Here is a 20,778-nt window from a genome sequence, read left to right as displayed (position 1 = left end):
ATTTCTGTTCGAAGCAGGAGGGCGTCCATTAATCCAAAATCAATAATTGCCTACACTAATCTGTAATCTTTTGGTTTAGTATTGCGCTGCGTGCCACTGTGTATTTTAACATTCAAGCATAAAATCAATCCAGCTCACACCATCACAGGCAACACCGTATTAATGTAAAAGAAACTGTTTAAACAACGGTTTTACCATGTGGCCTTTCTAACAGAATACCCTCTGTTTTGTTCTCTCTTTTTCTCTCTCTCTCCCTCGCACCCTTCCTCTCATTCCACTACGAATTGCCTCGCCGTGTTTTGACTGACAGAGCTCCCAGCCGAAGAAGGTAAATATTGATCTTTCCATCATGTTGTTACAATTCTCTCTTTATGGGTTGCATCGTTAGCACAGGCTTAGTCATTCTGTTTTACTAGAAAGAGGTACACTTTTAAAACTCTGCTGTTACACACACAAACACATGCACAGGTTTATATTTGTATGCAATGGTTTTCCAAAAGTCCTGGTGCAAACAAGTCCCAGATGTCATCAAATATTTAATATATTATAATTATGCATAATATTGACAGGTATTTATAAAATTAACCCTAATTCATAATAATGTTGAAGATCCAATGCAAAGCATTTTTGTAGGAATGTTTTAAAATCTTTTAATCAATCAATCAGTCAACCAGTCACTTGTTCTCTTATTTTTCTTCCTCACAGGTAAGTCGTTGTGGGAGTTGGTGGTGGAGCAGTTTGAGGACCTGCTTGTGAGGATTCTACTGCTGGCAGCCTGTGTGTCTTTTGTAAGTGACTTTATCTCTGGTTCTGAGATTTAATTTTCACATTCATTTTATCCTATACTCAATAAATAGTAACATACAGTACAACCAGACCTCACCATAAGTTTAATCACAGGTATAGTTCATGCAGCAGGTGAGGTAATGCAGAACTAGAAACTGCCACTATCTAGTTTTCATGTCTACACCTTTAACCTCAATTTTCACTAAATGCTTGTAAATGGTCAGAGGGAGAGAGGGAGAGATTAGGTGAGATTTATCCCATGTATTCTTGTCTTTACAATATCCCATTCTTATTGTTAAAAGTCTGTCTTTTTAGTCAAATGATTTATGTAAAACCTTCGTCTGCACTCATTTGTGTGGCTTAAGGTCATTTACCTCTGTGGATTTCGTGCTTACTAGAGAACACACAGGTAAATGAATGAGGTGACTTGGAGTCAAAGCACTCATTTTTCCATAACCATATTGGCAAATACTACCAATCAAGATTTTCACTGCAGAGACTTGAGCTGGACTCCGCCATCTCTTCCACTATGACTCGGAAAGAAAGCACTAAACAAATTCAGTGCAGCACAGCGTTTTAACACCTGCAGGTCCGGTCTCAATAATCCGGTTAATTCAAGTATAAGTCTTTAAAGATGACATTCATGCGCCATATGCATTATCTTATAGCTGACTTTGCATAAATAGTGTAGATTCATGGGACTGCCCCTGTGGAGTTAGGTTGAGGTGTGGTGTTTATACTGTGAGGTAATGATTGTGTTGCTGTGGTACTGCTGAGCAGGACTCCAGACTTTCCAAGCCTCTGACTTGTTAAACTGGTGAACAATCTGTTTTTCTTGTTGCCTTTTATGAATTTACCTTTTTATGAACTTTCCGTCTGACTTCAAGTAGACAAGGGGGCCATGGCCGAACCTCTCCAGCCCCCCGCCATTCTGAGAGAGTAATATAAAATGGCCACACACACATACTCACCCACAATGGAACAGACAGTCAACTATTCTTAATTTCACTAAAATGCACATTAGCCGCTTTCTCCATGATCTTTGTGTTGAACAGACACACATGTACTTGCTCCATTCTCTTTGTTTCCATGCATTTGCCTTCAGAGTCAACCTCAAGAACATCATCTTTTGGAGCTCTGCTTATGTCATCTATCATTCTGTCTTTCATCCACCTCCTTTTTTTATTGTCTCAACTGTGGTTAAATTCTATAAGTCGAGCAGCAGTCTTCCAACCACTGGAATCCTGTGGAGCACTTGAAAATGATAAAAAAATTATTGCATTATACCTCCCAGAAAGCAGGGTGCGTTTGTGTGTTGGACAAAAGCGATGGTGCAATGGAAATACTCTGGGGAGATCAGTCCAGTCTTTGAACTCATTTGTGTGCCTTTTTGAATATATTAAAATCTTCTGCATTCTGCTCTCCTGACTTTTTTGCATGAACAAAGCCATCTGTATCTAAGCGACAGTGGAGCTGTGGAGACAAAAATATAGTGTTTTTTTTATTATTATTTATTTTGTGTTTTTAAACAAGTGATATGATAGTATGATAGCCTGACTCATAGAACAGCATGTGCTGGGAATGAACACTGTTGGATGGAAACAAACAGATCCACAGTACATGGGCAGCCATGCGATTGCTGCTCCCAAGACATCTGAAATGGTTGCCTACTCATTCTTACTTAAGTGTTCATTTCAGATTAACTAGCCGCATTAATGTATTGCTTTACGTTTTGTATTACTTTCTGCCTCTGCTCTATTTCATTCCTTCTCTGATCATTTGTTTGTCATTAGTCATTCTTTTATCACATTCTTATATCTGTTTTTCCCCATTCCTTCTTCTGTATACTGTTTTATTGTTATTACCACATCTATCTTAGTGTGTTTCTACAGTGGTATCTGTAGTATCAGCCACAGTTTCAGCAAATTTCTTACAGACTGTACGTTGGTTTAATTTCATTAGCTTTAGATTAAATTATAAAATAAGAATCTGCCACACAGACCATGAGAGCATGAGAGAAAATGTCACCTGAACAATATATTGACTTCCTGTATTTAAATGGTAAGGAGACTAGGGCTGCCGATAGGCTCTTCAATGAGAAAAGTGCTTCAGCTGAGCAGTTCTCATGAGGTTTTGGCTCTCAGGAGAGAGGTGAGAAGATATGACTAACAGAATTTGGGGGGGGGGGGGTCTGTGAAAATGCTGGCATAGCAAATAAAAATCTGTCCTACTTACCTGACCGGGCTAACAAAAAAAGCTGCGCATTATGATCTAAACCAGAGCTCTTCAACTACTTTATTGTGGGGGCCAGATTATCCAGATGTAAACTTCATAAGATCTGGCTGAAGAACAAACATGATATACACTAATAATTTTTGATCAACTTTACCTTTTGGGAAAAAATAAATAAACAAAATATAGTAATCATTTTAACAGTTTAGGGCTATTGTTTACAAATTATAAAAACTGAGGAGGAACATTTAAATTTGCTAAAGCCCTCTCACAATATCAACCCACATATGAAAACAACCATATAGAACTGTCATGTTTGCTTAAGAATTAATAAATGTAATTTTCTTTAAAAAAAAAAAAAAATGACTAATCTTCCATTTTCTTTATAAAGTATCATCCTATTCAGTGAAGAAGAAATTAGTCCTGCAAATATTGTGAATTTGCACATAATAGCCAGTGCAGGAGCCAGATATTTGTGCAGATAATCATTGGCAAAAGAAGAACAAACTGAGTTGATGCTGTCCGTGATTAAGAAGGCTGACTCACATCTGTATATTAAACCAAATATAATCAGGATATTTGCAGGTTCAGTTTCACGTTATCACTTTTTTACAAACACTACAGACCCTGAACAGGTTTTCATCATCGATTTATGTTTTGTTGCATAAGATGTGCATATGTGCTGACAACATTCCTATAACAACTGCGGTGATAATTTTTTTACATCTGTAGATTTGACCGCACTCCACACAACTAAGCAATTTACATAAATACATTTGATTGAAAAAGATGCAATCAAATGCTCACCTAAATGGTGCGATCCATGTTTTGCAAGCAGTGGAACTAAACTATTGCCAGAAAAGCTTAAACACGGGCTCCAGTCTGGACAACTGATGACGGCTGAATGCTGTTGCACGCGCCACTGAGCAGCGTTGTTAAACTCGCCGCTGATTGCTTTGGCCCGCACCTATGAATGCTGAGTTTTGCGCAGAGTGCACTTTGGTATTTCAGACGGCAAGGCAGTTTTATTGAAAATCAGTCAGAGGGCCAGATAAAGATGATTGGCGGGCCAGATTTGGCCTGTGGGTGTCAGTTGACTAGCCCTAATCTAAACTCTAAGCTACTCTGTGACTTATCTCAATATTGCAGTATTTTAAATTTTCAGTATACATTCTTTCACAAGTTTTGTTTTATGGATTCGGCTTTGCTCCTCATCCTTCTCTTATTTGGACTCTTCTACTATTTTTGGTCTCTGCATTTACTCTCCCTCCTTGTTTGCCTGCCCATCTTCCCAGTTCCTCAGTGACTTAAACAAGTCTCTGTGTGGGACCCATCAGTTAGTAATGAAAGGTTAAAGAGAGACTGCTCTGTGACTGAGCTGTTGCTCAGGTATAGATAGAAGGAGAGAGCATGCGGTATGAATACAGAATATGAAAGAGGACATTGCGAGGATATCTTTGAAAGGCTGTGAATTCACAGTTTAAATATTATTTGTGTATTTATGGTTACACAATTTCGGCCCTCCCTCCATTCTTTCTTTTCTCTCTTTCCTCCATTACATTTTTTCTCTGCCCTTCTCCTCCTTTCTCCCTCACTTTCAAATTTGAATGAATTATTTAGGACATCTACAAAGTCAATATAGGTGAACTGTTCTCTGCCTGTACTCCAACCTTTTAAAGAAATCATACAATATTGGACTTTAAAGCCTTCAAACTTCTCTGAAAGTTTCAGTCTTTGATGTAAAGTTAAGCAGATGAAAACTGTCAAAGTAAACTTCAAGGTTGTCTCAGTGATCTGCAAGATTTAAGCCATCACATCCATTCCAAATTGATTCAGGCTCCATGCATAGTATTTACCTTATTATTCAAATTATACAAACTGCTTTTAGCTTCTGTAAGATACTCACTTAAGGTTTTTCTGAAAATGCTCCCCACCCCCAACTCATCTCTACATATTGCCTAGGGCATGTACCTGATGACATAGTTTTACTGGAATATTTTAATGGGTGTGGGTGATCTATTAATTGTTTCATACAGACAGAGGCTGGTTGTTTATTGTAGTATTTATTACAGTGTTACAGTTGAGTCCTACAGATAAAACTAAACTCATGTGCTAGTACAATCTTCAGAAGAAAAGATGCTTTAAGATTCACACATCCATACTTTAATTCTTTAGAGATGCACATTTAAGGCAGTTCTCCTAAGGAATGATTAAGACCATTTATTAACTTTTTTTTTTATTATTTATATATATATATATATATATATATATATATATATATATATATATATATATATATATATATTTCTTAACAGATCAGAAGTTAATGTACATTCATGTGAATTTATGAGAATGTATTAAATCAAGGTTTCATTACATTTTTAACTTGTTAAATGTATGTTAACTAATGATATGTTAAGCAGTATTTATTGCAATGATGGTAATGAAAGATACAGTGTTGCTGATGATTATCACCTAATCATTACTCTAAAACAGTAGTTGAAATTATATCACTTTTTTTCTTTTTTTTTTTTTTACTTTCTCAAAGCAGTCTTCAAAATATGTGCGAAATGGAAAAGCAGTCACATTTTTTAAAGCAGCTAGATGAAAGTTTGTGAAATGTTTAAAAATAATTAGGTGGACATATTAGGACATATTAGCATGTCGGTAAGAACATGAGGATGTTATGTGCATGGTTTGGTAGCTTGAAGGATAGGAACAAGGAACTCCCAACCTAAAGGCTCTAAAGTCATGAAGCTTCTCAAGACCAACTTTTCTAAGGAATCTAGAGCTAATTGCCTAACATGCTGCCTGTCTCAGGGGCTTATTTATACCCAGTGATGCAATGTTTTGCTTAGCCATAGTTGTCAAAAAAATTACAGAATTAACAATTTAGCCAATTACTGAATGTCAGTTGGACTTTTTAAGCGGTTCAACAAATGACAATCAACCATTAACATCCTAACAAAACCTTTTATTCATCAGCTTCTTTGATTTCTTTTCAGAATTTAGATTTTTCTTATTCTGACATTCATTACTTTGATTTTGTGAGATACTCCAAATAAAGTGATGTAGAAATAATGTACGTGTTTTTTTTGTTGTTGTTGTTGTTGTTTTTTTGTTGTTTTTTTCCAACTATGTTGTTGCCAGTTCTTCTTATTTAAATATGTGTAATGGATAGATAATGTTATCCTGATCCACAATGTACACTGGTGGCCAAAAGTTTGGAATAATGTACAGATTTTGCTTTTATGGAAATAAATTGGTACTTTTATTCACCAAAGTGGCATTCATTTGATCACAATGTATAGTCAGGACATTAATAACATGAAAAATTACAATTACAATTTGAAAAAAATGTTCAGAACTTCTTAAACTACTTCAAAGAGTTCTCATCAAAAAAATCCTCCATGTGCAGCAATGACAGCTTTGCAGATCCTTGGCATTCTAGCTGTCAGTTTATCCAGATACTCAGGCGACATTTCACCCCACGCTTCCTGTAGCACTTGCCATAGATGTGGCTGTCTTGTCGGGCACTTCTCACGCACCTTACAGTCTAGCTGATCCCACAAAAACTCAATGGGGTTAAGATCCATAACACTCTTTTCCAATTATCTGTTGTCCAATGTATGTGTTTCTTTGCCCACTCTAACCTTTTCTTTTTGATTTTCTGTTTCAAAAGAGGCTTTTTCTTTCTTCCCATAAGGCCTGTACCCCTGAGTCTTCTGTTGTACATGAAACTGGTGTTGTGCGGGTAGAATTCAATGAAGCTGTCAGCTGAGGACATGTGAGGCGTCTATTTCTCAAACTACAGACTCTGATGTACTTATCCTCTTGTTTAGTTGTACATCTGGGCCTTCCACATCTCTTTCTGTCCTTGTTAGAGCCAATTCTCCTTTGTCTTTGAAGACTGTAGTGTACACCTTTGTATGAAATCATCAGTTTTTTGGCAATTTCAAACATTGTATAGCCTTCATTCCTCAAAACAATGATTGACTGATGTGTTTCTAGAGAAAGCTGTTTTTGTTATTTTGTTGTTTTTTTTTGCCATTTTTGACCTAATATTGACCTTAAGACATGCCAGTCTATTGCATACTGTGGCAACTCAAAAACAAACACAATGTTAAGCTTCATTAAATGAACCAAATAGCTTTCAGCTGTGTTTGATATAATGACAAGTGATTTTCTAGTACAAATTAGCAATTTAACATGATTATTCAAGGATAAGGTGTTGGAGTGATGGCTGCTGGAAATGGGGCCTGTCTAGATTTGATCAAAAATGACTTTTTTCAAATAGTGATGGTGCTGTTTTTTTTACACCAGTAATGTCCTGACTATACTTTGTGATCAGCTGAATTCCACTTTGGTGTAAAGTACCAATTTCCTTCCGAAACAGCAAAATCTGAACATTGTTCCAAACTTTTGGCCGTCAGTGTAGATGAGGATCAAAATTGTTAGAATTACTTTGTCTTGACAGCATCAGTTAAAATGAGTTTAAAATTATGAAAATATCAGTAATATTTTGCACCGTATTCCATCGTTATTTAGCAAAAGTGTGTTTATGTATTTATTGCTATCATGGATATTCCTATAGTTGTATATTTTCCGGTTCATTTTACAAATTAAACATCCTACTAAAGTATTTGCTGTTTGTTTTGTTAAGAAAACTTCATTTCATGATTACATACACATAAAAATATGCTGTTTAAAATAAAATTTTTAATATTTTATGGAGGGGTCTGTGAAAATGTTGGCATGGCAAATAAAACTCTGACCTACTTACCTGACCAGGCTAACCAAAAAAAAAAAAAAAAAGAATTTTTTATGAGCTTTGATGGTGAGCTAGGGGTAATATATGCTGTGTTTGTTCATTAGGTGTTGGCATTGTTTGAGGATGGGGAGGAGTCAACCACAGCCTTCGTGGAGCCCGTTGTCATCCTGCTCATTCTGGTGGCCAACGCTGTCATTGGAGTATGGCAGGTGGGTGTGTGTGGGCCATCTGTGTGCAACGAGAAACTGAAGGGCCACAAAGAAATTCAGCTAATCATCTAATTCATCATCTCAATGAGAAATGTCTGCACAGAAGAATGAGTCTGCTTGGTGTCGCGCTGTTTAGCGTGACATACAGTACACAACTTCCACTACTCTGACTTCTGTTCCTGAACATTGTTATTAAATAACTGTCAGACTTTCATACATGACATGCAGTTGACATTTATAGAGCAGTAGCAAGGCACAGCAACAGACTACAAACTACTTTCTAAAGTTAGCTAATTAATCCTGTCAAGGCTTTTAGTTGACTGAAACTTTAATTCAGAACGACAACCAATATGATGATGTATGTTATACAGAACTGTGCAAAAGTTTTAGGCACTTGTGAAAAATGTTTCATAGTGAGGATGTCTAAAAAAAAAATTGCCATAAATACTTTTCATTTATCAATTAACATCATACAAAGTCCAGTAAACACAAAAAAGCTAAATAAACATTTGGTGTCACAACCTTTGCCTTCAAAACATCACCAATTCTCCTAGGTACACCTGGACACAGTTTTTCTTGATTGTTGGCAGATAGGATGTTCCAAGCTTCTTGGAGAACTTACGGCTTACGGCCACTGTTCATCTATCTATTAAGGCTGATTTAAGCTTCTGCGTCGAACGTACGGCGTAGGTTCCGCGTAACGCATTGGTTTGCATATTATATATGTGGTTTGCACATCCAAAATGCTAACAATATGTTTCATAAATAAACAAGCAATGCAATCAATGTAATTTCTGGATTCAAAAGTATTTATTAAATTAGCGTAGCATCAAAAATGAGTTCAAAGTATGTGAACATGTTGAAATTTATGTACAGTACATATTATTTATTATACATGTTGCCTGCATTCCAGGCAGAAAATTAGGAAATTGCTGTACGGTTGCTCTTGAGTTGCTTAAATAATAATACATAAATATTTTGGCATACTTCTGACGTTCCATGCTGATAATAACAAGCCTACTCACCTGAGTAACACAAAATGGTTGTTTTAAAGATTACAATGCATATAGGCAATGTGTCAAACTCTTACCAGGTGATTTTTAATTAGCTGTCAAATTAGTAGTGGTTCCGTTTTCATAACTTATGAAATATGATCATTTATTGTACACACACTGTCAAACATACTGTCAAAAAAATGGGAACAAACGATCGGGAAGTTCGGGAGTAGAATACAAAACATTTCACTCACATATCAAATTAATATGAAGTAAAGGCCCGGAGAAAAACAGATAATTTGTGTCGCGTTTCATTTGTAAGTTCATGAAACACAAACAGAATAAAAAATAAAAATAAATCGCAGATGCTCCCTATTGAGACAATTGCTTTAATGGTCACGAGTCCAAATACAATGTAATATAATGCAGAGATATTAAAATAATCTTGGATAAAATGCAACGATACCTCAGATATCCTTGTTATCATCCTGGGGGGCAGTCTCTGGTTAAAGTGGACCAATCACAACTGTTGTGATCTGCATGGATGGAACGCACAGTAAAATTTTGAATAGGTGCACGCAGCCATAGCTACGTGTAGCCTACACCGTAGGTTCGACGTAGAAGTATAAATCGGTCTTTAGTCTCAATTGTTTATGGCTCTTCTTGTAATCCCAGGCTGACTCAATGATGTTTAGATCCAGGCTCTATCTTCTGTAGATAGGTCTCCTTGTTCTTCTATTTGCAAAGGGAATGTTGAAATGTAAAATTGATATTTCCTACTGATACACTAAAAGCAGAATATATAAAATGACTGTTTTAAGACAAATGTTTTTGTGAAAATGTACATATAAAGGGCCTAAGACTTTTGCACAATACTGTATATTTGTACTGTTTCGCTTTTATAGTTAAAAGTTGGGTTGCAGAACATAGTCATGTAACAAAGTGGTAAAACTGGCTAAAACTTTACACAGAAAAGGTTAGTAAGTGATTCTGTCACATTAAATTATGTTTACACACATATTGTTTATGTCTTATGGCTGTACTTTTGAAAAAGTGACAATTTTAACGTTCAAAAATTGGCCCCATTCACTTCCATGGTAAGTGCCTCACTGGAATCCAGATTTTTGTTTTTTTAAAGAAAAAGAGGGTAGAGAAATACATTTTTGTGGTAATCAACATTATGCAACAAATACTGTCGATTGAGCTTAACTTGTATTGAACCCAGAACATTTCTTTAATATTATTTACATCTAATATTGGCCTAGTCATTCTGATGTATTGTGTATTTATGTTTTGTTTTGTGTGGTCTCAGGAGCGAAATGCAGAGAATGCCATCGAGGCTCTGAAAGAGTACGAGCCAGAAATGGGCAAAGTGTACCGCATGAACCGCACAGCCGTCCAGAGAATCAAAGCTCGAGACATTGTACCTGGAGATATTGTGGAGGTTTCTGGTAAGTTCGGACCTGTTTCTGTTTTTTCCAGTTCTCTTTCTCTTTCTCTCACTCTCTCTCTCTTGCTCTCTATATTTTTTTCCAACAAACAATCTCTCTCTGTCCATTTGAAATAAAACATCAAGGACACTCAAATCTGCAGAAAGATGATGTTTGTGGAACAATACAGGGAACAATTCCAACTTTGGATACTCTGGAGATTTAGAGGTTTCTGTTGAACATTTTCCCATGTGGTATGACATAATACACAGGAGAGGTGGCATGGTGCTTATTTCCTCCTAGTCATCACCACCTCTTGATACACCCCCAAAAAAACACAAACACTGGCTGTCATTTTTCCCCATCTTCCCACTGGCTCATGTGTGGCTGCCCAGTGTGCATTTCACCGCAGTTCTTTGCCCTGAACAGGAGCCTTTCAGGTTTCTATGTGTGTGTGTGTGTGTGTGTGTGTGTGTGTGTGTGTGTGAGTGAGAGAATGGGCTCCTTGCCAATAAGTTGAAAGCAGAGCAGGACTATCCCAGGCTCTTACGTAAGTGGCTTTTCTGTGAGTTCAGGGATGCCAAGCAGAGACAACCAGGAAAAATCTGTGTGTACACATGTGTATGTGTGTATTGGTTCTTTGTATAAACCTGAAAGTGACTACAGCACTCTTTTCCTCTCTCACTCTACCTTCATCACACTCACCTCTTGTTGAAATATGCAGCCCTCCTTTTTTTATAAGCTGTCTGTCCCAACTGTTCTCCACCTTGATGTGGCTGCAGGTTTGCCAGTGCCTTACGCACTATCCTTATGAGGACTCTCCATAGACATGATTTTGACAATGGTTTTTATACTGTACAAACTATAGATTCTATCCCCAAACCTACACCTAAACCTAAACAGAAAACTTTCTGCATTTTTACATTTTCAAAAAAACATAGTTTAGTATGTTTTTAAGCGATTTGAATTATGGGGACACTAGAAATGTCCTCATAAACCATATTTATAGCATAATACCCTTGTAATTACCAGTTTGTAACCTAAAAAACAATTCCTCATAAACCACACACACACACACACACACATTTTAAATATTTATTTATATCCACTCGACATAGAAATTCAAAAAGCACATAATTAGTTCAGATGCATGTTTGCGAGAAACTTGCAGGTTACACGTCAGTATTCAATCATTAGCATTAAGGATACAAATAACAGCGCCGCCTCCACACACTGCGACTACCAATAATGGCTGATACAGAACAATATCTGGCCAGCTGTTTGGCCTTCCTTTTGGACATACCTGTAACCTGTAACCCCTTCACTGCAAGCCTGTGTACATGACCTAGACTCCCAAAAATAAAGATTAAGAGTTGACACTTACCCAATGTTGTTAATACACTGAACAAGTGGTTGATATTTAAACGGTTTAGTGGAAAAAGACCTCCTCTAGACTATGGTCAAATGCGCACCCCACTTCCAGCACAAATACTCTCTGTAGCATCGCGTTTACAGTGATGACATCTGGGGTGTTTGCTGTTAAGTTTGAGAATACATCAGGATTTATACACATTTTAAACATGTCAGATTTAACAGAAGAGTATTTAAATATACCAGAAGCAGAGGTTGCACAAGGTATTGTTTTCAGTGAACAAATCTACAATTCTGTCATGTTGGGCAATGTAAAGGCCCTTATATGCTGGACACCCATTTAATACATGACTCAAGGATTCAGTTACTTCATTATTGTGATGTAAACAGCTGGAGACATGTCTGTCTGGAAACCAGATTAGAGAGATTCAGCCTTGTTGGCAAGACTTGTAGTCTTGCTTTTATTGTGAAGCTAATAATTTCCTCATCAATTGCGGAATTTCTCAATATTGAGTGAGAAACTGAGTGATCAGCTGAAGAGAGACATTGCAGTTTCCCCTGCAATTTCAGTCCATTTCAGTGAAGCTTTTGCTGCTGTTTGAACAAGTCTTAATGATGTCTGTGTGCATTAGTCTCTGGAAGCTGGTACAGTGTTCCATTTTGGCTCTGTTGCCCTGACAGAAGCCAATGGGTCAGTTATCAATTCATCTGAGACTTTCAGTGTCTCAGAGGAGGACCGTTTCCACTCCAAACTAACACCTGTCCAGTAGCAAAGATCATTCAGGTCAGGCCAATCAGACCAGACTCCAAAGCCAGCAGAGTGTGTGTCTAGTTTACCACTTGGTTTCTTCTTAAACCCCAAAAAGGTGGATTCAGGCTCTCTAGCAAGTGTGACTTTGCACTGCTTAAGGTCTAAAAACAGTGATGCTCTTGCAAGTTCATGTACAGTTTTGTCATCACTGTTTAGCATAGTCAGCAGATGCGAAAGCCTTGTGATGATGTAACTCCATTCAAAATTAGGTACTCCCAAGCCACCTTCCTGTTGACAGTGGAAAATTATGTCACGTGTGGTATGTGTGTTCAGGCCAATCCACTTTCTTACTACATGCACAGTCTTATCATTCATAGCATGGAGTTGTTTTCTTGGAATGTGGACGTTTGCAAAGAGATGGCGTATTTTTGACAGTGCTACCTAGTGGCAGCGGGGATGAATCAATCAGGTCTATTCACATTGAGTATTCTGCTATTATTTCATCAACCTGCTCCTTCCATTCACCAGCCACATAAAATTTGTGTCCTAGGTATGTATATGTCTCATGTCTAGAGTACACTCGTACAGGTTGATTATTGATTGTTTATCAGACTTTGAGTGATACCATCTATTACCCCCCACTCCTCTCATAAAATACAGCACATTTAGACTCATTCACTCGCAGGCCAGACCATTCCAGAAAAGAGTCTTGCAAAGCATGTTCTTTATGACACTCTCCTGACGTAATGAGAGTTGTGTAATCATCAGCATATCCCTGAACAGGGTCTGGTGAAATCACGTCAGGTGGCACACACTGATACATCCAATTCAGCCACTGGTTAGTAGCCAGCACAAACTTCTTTTGTATTTATGCCTATGTGAATAGGAATTGGGTCTGTAAGTTGTTTACCACAAATGACTTGTATAAATGAGTCCTTATAAATGTCTTTCACAAGATCAATAAACACCTGTGGCAACTGTATCTCTTCCAGTGCTCTGATCATGATGTTATGAGCAAGAGTTCCAAATGCATCACTGAAATCAAGGAAGACAGTATAAAACCTGCTGGACTCATGCTTAAAGTCATCAATTTCAGTCTTAGAACAGAACAAATGTTCATTCATTCCCTGTCTTTTAATGTACGCTTTTCGACCGGGGAAAATAATATTTGCATCCAGCAGCCATGGAAGAACGCGTGCGAGAATACACTTCATGAACACTTTATATATTGTTAGTAATAATTATATGTCTCTACAAGTTGAAGGGTCTTCAGGGATGTTATCTTTCTTGGGGATTTGACACACACACACACACACACACACACACACACACACACACACACCCACACATGCCCACTCTCTTTTGGTGATCCTGCCAACATATATGTAGACACTTAGATAAAAATAGATCTGTTGTCATTTTGTTATGGCCTGACCAACACAGTATCTGTGCATCACACATACACACAGATATAGTAAATGCTATAGACAGGGTCTTGGCTTTAAAGTAATCAGCGTTTGTTTCTTTAAACCTGTACTTATTAACAATCTCCAAGTCTCATCAGGAAAAATTTTTGAATTTTTATCAAATGTCAAATGGATAAATTTGTTGTAATATTATAAGGAGTTTTATTGTATGTCTTGTTTTACTTACCTTGATCTTGCCATGAAAATAGCCATTGATGCTGACATGGCATTAAAAGAATAATAAACAAATAAACTAACGATCTGAAGGAGCTGAAGAGAGGAGTGGAGATGGCATGGAGGAGGGGATGCTCTGCTTTTTGCTATTAGAACAATACCCTGCTGAAAACAAAGAGAAAGATAGGACATGTAATATAAAAATCCTCAAAGTAACACAGCAAGATTCTCAGATTCATGATCAAGAGTGGCTGCATTCATTCAGAAACATAGCAACGGCCACATCGCTGTTTACTTGTGAATGGGAGTATAAGCCAGAGAGTAGAAAATGTCAGAGACAGGGGATGAGAGAGTGTGGGTGGGGGGGTGGGTAGTGAGAGTGAGTGAGTGTACACGAGAAGATGTAGATGTGTGAGGGAGGCAGAGAAGGGAGAGCGGGGCGAGAGTGAGAAAGTGTAAAAGACATATGAGCGAGAGGAAGCGATAAACAGCATCGAGAGAGAGATGGGCAGAACTGAAGATGGAGAAAGGTGAGGGGATAAGATGTCTTAGCATGGCGGTAACAAGCAGCTCTTTGTTAAGGTGCAGAACCTGGTTTTATGCCTTGACAAGCCCACATTCCAGAGGCCAGATTCTCCTCCGCACACACTTACACTGTCAGACAACCCCTGACACCTACAGGGCATGTCACCATGGTAACCAGCCCCCAGACTCCCTCCCATGCTAAGGTCAGACTGACAGACATGTTAAATAGCTACCTTACTTCACTTTCAGTCCAGATTTTTCCAGATCAATCCGAACACATTGAAATACCTTATTTCACCACATTCCATAGTTTCATTAGGATCAGTCCTTCTCATAATACTGTCCTAATAAAGTACAACCCTTACAAAAATCTAGAGTTCTTGCAAACCCCTGCAGCAGACATGCTTCAAATTTGCCACTCATTATTTTCACATTCAAATGAGCTTTGAATCAAACCAGGGCTGGATTAACCATACAGGCATTTGGGCACATGCCCAGGGGCACCACGTCCACAGAGGCACCACGCAATGCAACAGTGACAAAATCACAGCCAATCAAACCATATTTGATGTTTAATATACCCCTTTGTTGAGCAATACTTTGAGCCATTGAGATTTCAATGTGGACAGGGCTACCCAGTACAATGTAAGAAATAGAAACAAAGCAACCAACAGACATGTCTTGTTCCATGTCGCTTGTCACAGTTTGTGCATGTTAAGGGCAAAAACTCTGATTATCTTGAAAAAAAGGTCTATCTTGTCTCTTTGTTGTGTAGCAATGTGTAACATAGTTACTATAGGACTCCAGAACATTTAAATAGACCCTTTTTTATTTTCCTCATCTTGAGGCCTTGAGCACTTCCCAGCCTAAAAACTGAACAAAAATTAGACAAAGTGAATCAGTCCAGTGGGAGAAGAGTAGAGGTGTTTTCACTCTGTAGGTCTGAAGGGGTGGAAATGGCTGGCACTCCATGGATCTTCTTGTAGTTTGCAGTCATGGACAATGGGGAAAAGGGAGATGGCTCTCAGCTCATCTCTTTCAAATCTGTCTGGGTTTATAGCCATCAAAATCTACTAACGAGGTGTAGACACAGTCACACACACATGCTAGTTGTAGCATTTAACAGGTCGTGTTCAGTAAGTGGGAAGTGCTGGCAGGACAGAGGTGTTGTCAACTACATCGTATGAAATATTTCAAAATGTATTCTATCTAACTCCACTGCTTCAATGACATAATCTTGTTGCTAAGCACTATCAAACAAGTGTAAACAAACACACAACAGCCTTAACTTGAAAACCCTTTCACTTTTTCTAGAGGTTGAATTAAAATTCCACATTGGAAAAAGGTTGTGAGAACTATCAATTGGTAACTACAGCAAAAAAATAAAAATAAAAACAATCACCCAAAATAAATGGTAACCAAAAATACGACCCACTCACTCTTCTATAGCCTCACCATTCCCTTCTCCTCACTGTGGAGTCCTTCCTGCATCCACCATCAGTTAGTGGCAATTCCATCGGAACTTTTGGCGCAGACCACCGCCAAGAGAATTGGAGGTCGGAAAATACAGCGTTCAGCCACTCTCTCTTTTTTTGCATGCATGAGTGCTATTGATATTTATAGAATTATTTACACTTTTAATTTCCAGTCAGCCCAGCAGTGTGTCAGCGTTAGGCCAACGTTATGGTTGCGGTGATCACAGTGTCCAAAGTGGAACTTTCCCTAAGCTGTTTTGGAGACTCAAAAATAACATTCCCACTGCACTAGTGGGTGTTTATAAGAAGCCTGAAGATTTGGGAAGAGTTCAGTCATGGCTTTTACAGTTTTCTTTGTGGCTCTGTCACTTGGTGGCTGCCCCTTTCTTCGGGATGAGTAAAAATGAAGCTTCAACTCTGTATGTGTGTTTGAAAAGGAATTCACTTTAGAGGAAAACACTTAAGCCATATCATCATTATTCAGTCTTTACCACAGGCTCTTGGTCAGATTTGATCAGCATTCACAAATATCTTTAACTCACCAACCTCTGTTATTACACCATTTCACATTTACAATAAGGCATGCGTCACCCGTTCTTATCAGGTTTATGCCCGGTGTCCACCCGGTCTATTTTCTGCTATCAGAAGCTTGGCATCTACTGTCATAATGTCTGTGTATATTTAGCTCACTTTGCATTGTTCTTGCTTGGTATGGAGGAAAACTTCATCCGCTCACATTAGCATTTAGATGGGTTCAGTACCCATTCACAGTGAGATGGAGCGGGTGGGAGACACCGCCGTGGGGGAAGAGAGAGAGAGTATGTGCCGCAGGAGTGCAAGGTAGAAGAAAGGAAAAGAGAGGTCTGTTGTTCTGGGAGTGGAATCTGGTTCCTGCCCACCATGCCCTCTCTATCCCACACCCACACGGAGCAGGCCTTGATGGGGTTGTTCTCTCTCTCTGCCGAGACCCCAGGCTGATGTTAGCCATTCCTACAACGTGGGAGGACGAGAGACAGTGTGGCTGAGTTTGAGAAATCATGTCTGATGAGCAGAATAGGAGATAAAGTGTGAAACAGTTATAAAGGAGGGGGATATTTTGCATTATATTGTTATGCAAGATGACAGTGACTAAGAAAATGATTTGCAGAGAGATAGGCCATCAGTATATTGATTCTCCCTTTTGTCCTGTAAAATACCAATAAAGTGATTTGATTTGATTTGATTTGATTTGATTTGATACCTGGTAAGAGGTCATTCAACTCCTTCACAATTTGTTATTTCTACCAGGGTTCCCATGGTCATGGAAAACCTGGAAATGTCAGAGAACTTAGTTCAACCAAAATTGTAAATTGTAGACGTTTTAGTGAATATCACCAGCTGTCTTTTTAATACAATGGCAGTGCACAATGACTCACTTTAAAGCATAAAAAAAGACCCAAAATACTGTATCAAAAAGTAGTACATGTGACTCATGCGTCAAATTCCAAGCTGAAAAATTACTTTAATTTTGGGTTGTTTCTTACCCAAACCTATTGTATGGAAGACTTGAATTATACATGAGCCTCATGGACCAACTCTTGGATCCTTTTTAAGCTTCAAAGTAAGACAACATGAAGATTATGACAGAATGTTCATTTTTGATGAACAGTTCCTTTAAAATTGTGATTTCCAGGCTTGGAAAATTCATGGAAATTAATTAAATCTCAAAAAGCCATGGAAATTGCTATTGTAAATGTACGGTAGATCTTTTTAGTTATGCTCAGCTCTAAAATATTTCATTGGCTAGAAATAGCTTTTTGTAAGTGCGGTCTTCATAAAATCATTTTTGAAAATCCTTATCCAGTAATCATAAGTATAATGGAAATGAATTGGTAAAAAATGGGAACTTTCTCTACACTATCAGACCTCTCATGCAGTGTTTTTCTAACAGATAGTGTGTAATATACTAATGGGAAGTGTGTCTGCTCTTTTCCATGCCTTGCTGCCCCCAGGCAGCTCCAGCTAAGGCTTGGGGTTTAAATGGAATATAATTATGATGATGCTGAAGGGTCACTAATTGCTACAAAATGTCTGTTTAGTGCCCTTGCTGCCTCTTTGTCCTGGCTCAGGAGCTGTTTTACAGTGGGTAAAGGGGATGAGTCTCACTGACACACCAAGCAGGACTGTTAATAGACCCACACAGTGTCTGCAACCTTATTTTCTGTGGAATGGATTTAAATATAGTAAAATGTGTAATAAAGTCGAGAGCACTACAGTATTATCACTTTTAGCTAAAAACATTATCAAATTAACCAATTTATTTATTAATAAAAAACATGCAAAGGGGCAGGGAAAACAGGACTTTGTGCATTTGGATTATGCAAAAATCTGCAGAGCTTTCTATGGAACAATGTGGGCTCAGATTCCATGCAGGCCTAGTTATTGAGCATTACATGTGTATACCATGCCATTGTTCACAAATAGATTGGGAAAAGTGATGTTTAGTGCAGTTTTCAGAAAGAGCCTAATTTCTGGTTCTTGCTGATTTTTAATAAGCTAGACTTTAGATTCTGATTTGCTGTATAATTCTGAGTATGAGCTGTGAATACACAAGCAGATCATGTTTGTCACTGCAGCTTGTGTGATGGGTGTATATAAAAAAAACAAGCTACTACAGAATATGTACTGTACAAAGCCTAAATGGTTTCAAGAACTCAAAACCCAGTTGAAAACAATAACTGACTCTGTCTCATCCAACTGCCTGGGCTTTTCCCACCTCATGTTTTTGTTACTTTTGTGATATAAACACGTTTTTTTTCCTGGTAATGTAGTGGATGAACCCAATGTTGATCACTCGTTGTGTTCCCATCAGCCGGATATTGACCAGTGTTCTAGTGTTCCTAGTCTTTGAGTTACTGTAGTCTCACTACTGCTCTTTCTCTCTCTCTCTCTCTGCTTCAGTCACTTTTTCACTGTGCTTCAGGCTTTGTGTCCAAGTAGCTTGACCTCAGTCTATTGTAAATAAGTGTTTACCTGGAAAACAAGAGGTCAAGAACAGCCTTAAATGAATGCTGTCCAGTGCATGGACATGACTGAATTGTCTTATTACCTGTTTATGATTGCAGTTATAACCACAGGCATCTGTACTACTCACCTTTTCTTTTCTGTCTCGCATTCATCAGTAAGGTAGGAGTGCCTTTGCCTGCATTTTGATAAAATAACTACTGCCCCATTTTGTTTTCAAGTTGGGGACAAGGTGCCAGCAGATATCAGACTCACTTCAATCAAATCCACCACCTTAAGAGTGGATCAGTCCATCCTCACAGGTACAGTGGACTTCTTAGATGAGAAGTAAAAAAATAAAATAAAAATCTATCCATTTCTCAATGTCACTTAATTTAAAACTGCCTGTGTGTTTTTTAGGGGAGTCTGTGTCTGTTATCAAACACACTGATCCTGTGCCAGACCCTCGAGCTGTCAATCAAGATAAGAAGAACATGCTGTTTTCTGTAAGCACTTTACTTACTGTTTTAGAGCAGAACTATACTTCTCATTTGCATACTACATAAGCGATAAGTTACTTCATGTACATTTTCAATGTACCCTCCACTTAGCTTTACATCAGTGAATGTATAATAGAACAATCACTTTTCTTCTTTATGTCTTTATTTCATTATTTTCTTTCTTTGTATTTCTAGTTTGGTGAATGTCTTTAGACTGTTGGATAAATACATCTTATGTGTTCTGTTCTTGCACTTAGTCTAAATATACTCTTCCTGTCTCTGTTTATTTGTCATCATTCAATCCCTCTGAGCAGAAATGCCCTTTTTCACTCTCAGTCCACTTAGATTGCATTAACATCTTCTGGGAATAGGGAACACCTCAGATGTCATTATTGATCTAGTGAGTGATTGTTAAGGCTGCATGATTATGACAAAAATAATAATTGTCAATTATTGCCCTTAATATTGTATCACGATTATTATTGTCGATTAAAAGATTAAATTACAGTGACGTCACAAAGTAGGCGACCATGCGGTTCTTCAGAGTAGCAGATTTCAATGGTGCGCTCCAGTTTCTTTTAAGCATTAAATATTGTAATAATGTTTGGTAATTTTAAGCCTAATAAAGTTATTTTAAATGGATATCTGTGCTATAGAAGAAATTAAATTAAATTATTGCTAAATTACTGCTTAAATTTTTGGTTGTACAGTAAATATTATGACATGTTCAATATTCAAACGTATTAATAGCCGATTTAAATTGACCAAGTTACTTACTGCGTTCAGTAAGCTCTGTGGTGGCGAGACAGGTGACTATTCATCCCTTTAGATCTTCAGTGGTGATCTTGTTCATGTAAGATCATCATTAGATCATATTTGGCCTCAGCAGTTGCACTTTTGAAATTAAAAACAGCCATTTGCGATCTAAGTTTGTGCAATTCGTTAAAATTTTAAATCTACAGATGCGATAACAATGACGGTGATTCCTGAAAAATGCCATATTCTTTATGTTGACTACACCTCCAAAACAAGCTTAGAACAGTTAAGCTGAATTACATAATAAGTATTTTGAACAAATCAAATTCACATTGACCTAATTATTAACATGACA

The 20,778-nt window shown here is 37.8% G+C and overlaps 1 protein-coding gene across 2 annotated transcripts in view; it reads left to right on the top strand.

The window, feature by feature from the left end:
- The window catches only part of LOC127438173 (sarcoplasmic/endoplasmic reticulum calcium ATPase 2-like), an 86,711-nt gene that overhangs the window by 23,915 nt on the left and 42,018 nt on the right, over window positions 1-20,778 (top strand). For both annotated transcript variants that reach the window (XM_051693533.1, XM_051693541.1), the window contains exons 2-7: window positions 311-328; window positions 706-788; window positions 7,894-7,998; window positions 10,306-10,444; window positions 19,410-19,490; window positions 19,588-19,673. In XM_051693533.1, the coding sequence (XP_051549493.1) occupies window positions 311-328; window positions 706-788; window positions 7,894-7,998; window positions 10,306-10,444; window positions 19,410-19,490; window positions 19,588-19,673 (512 nt within the window). The remainder of the gene's footprint in view (window positions 1-310; window positions 329-705; window positions 789-7,893; window positions 7,999-10,305; window positions 10,445-19,409; window positions 19,491-19,587; window positions 19,674-20,778) is intronic.

This window comes from Myxocyprinus asiaticus, chromosome 4 (assembly GCF_019703515.2).
Source record: "Myxocyprinus asiaticus isolate MX2 ecotype Aquarium Trade chromosome 4, UBuf_Myxa_2, whole genome shotgun sequence".
NCBI classification, from domain to species: domain Eukaryota; kingdom Metazoa; phylum Chordata; class Actinopteri; order Cypriniformes; family Catostomidae; genus Myxocyprinus; species Myxocyprinus asiaticus.
Note: the sequence above shows the minus strand (reverse complement) of the source record. Positions and strands in the feature narration are given on the sequence as shown.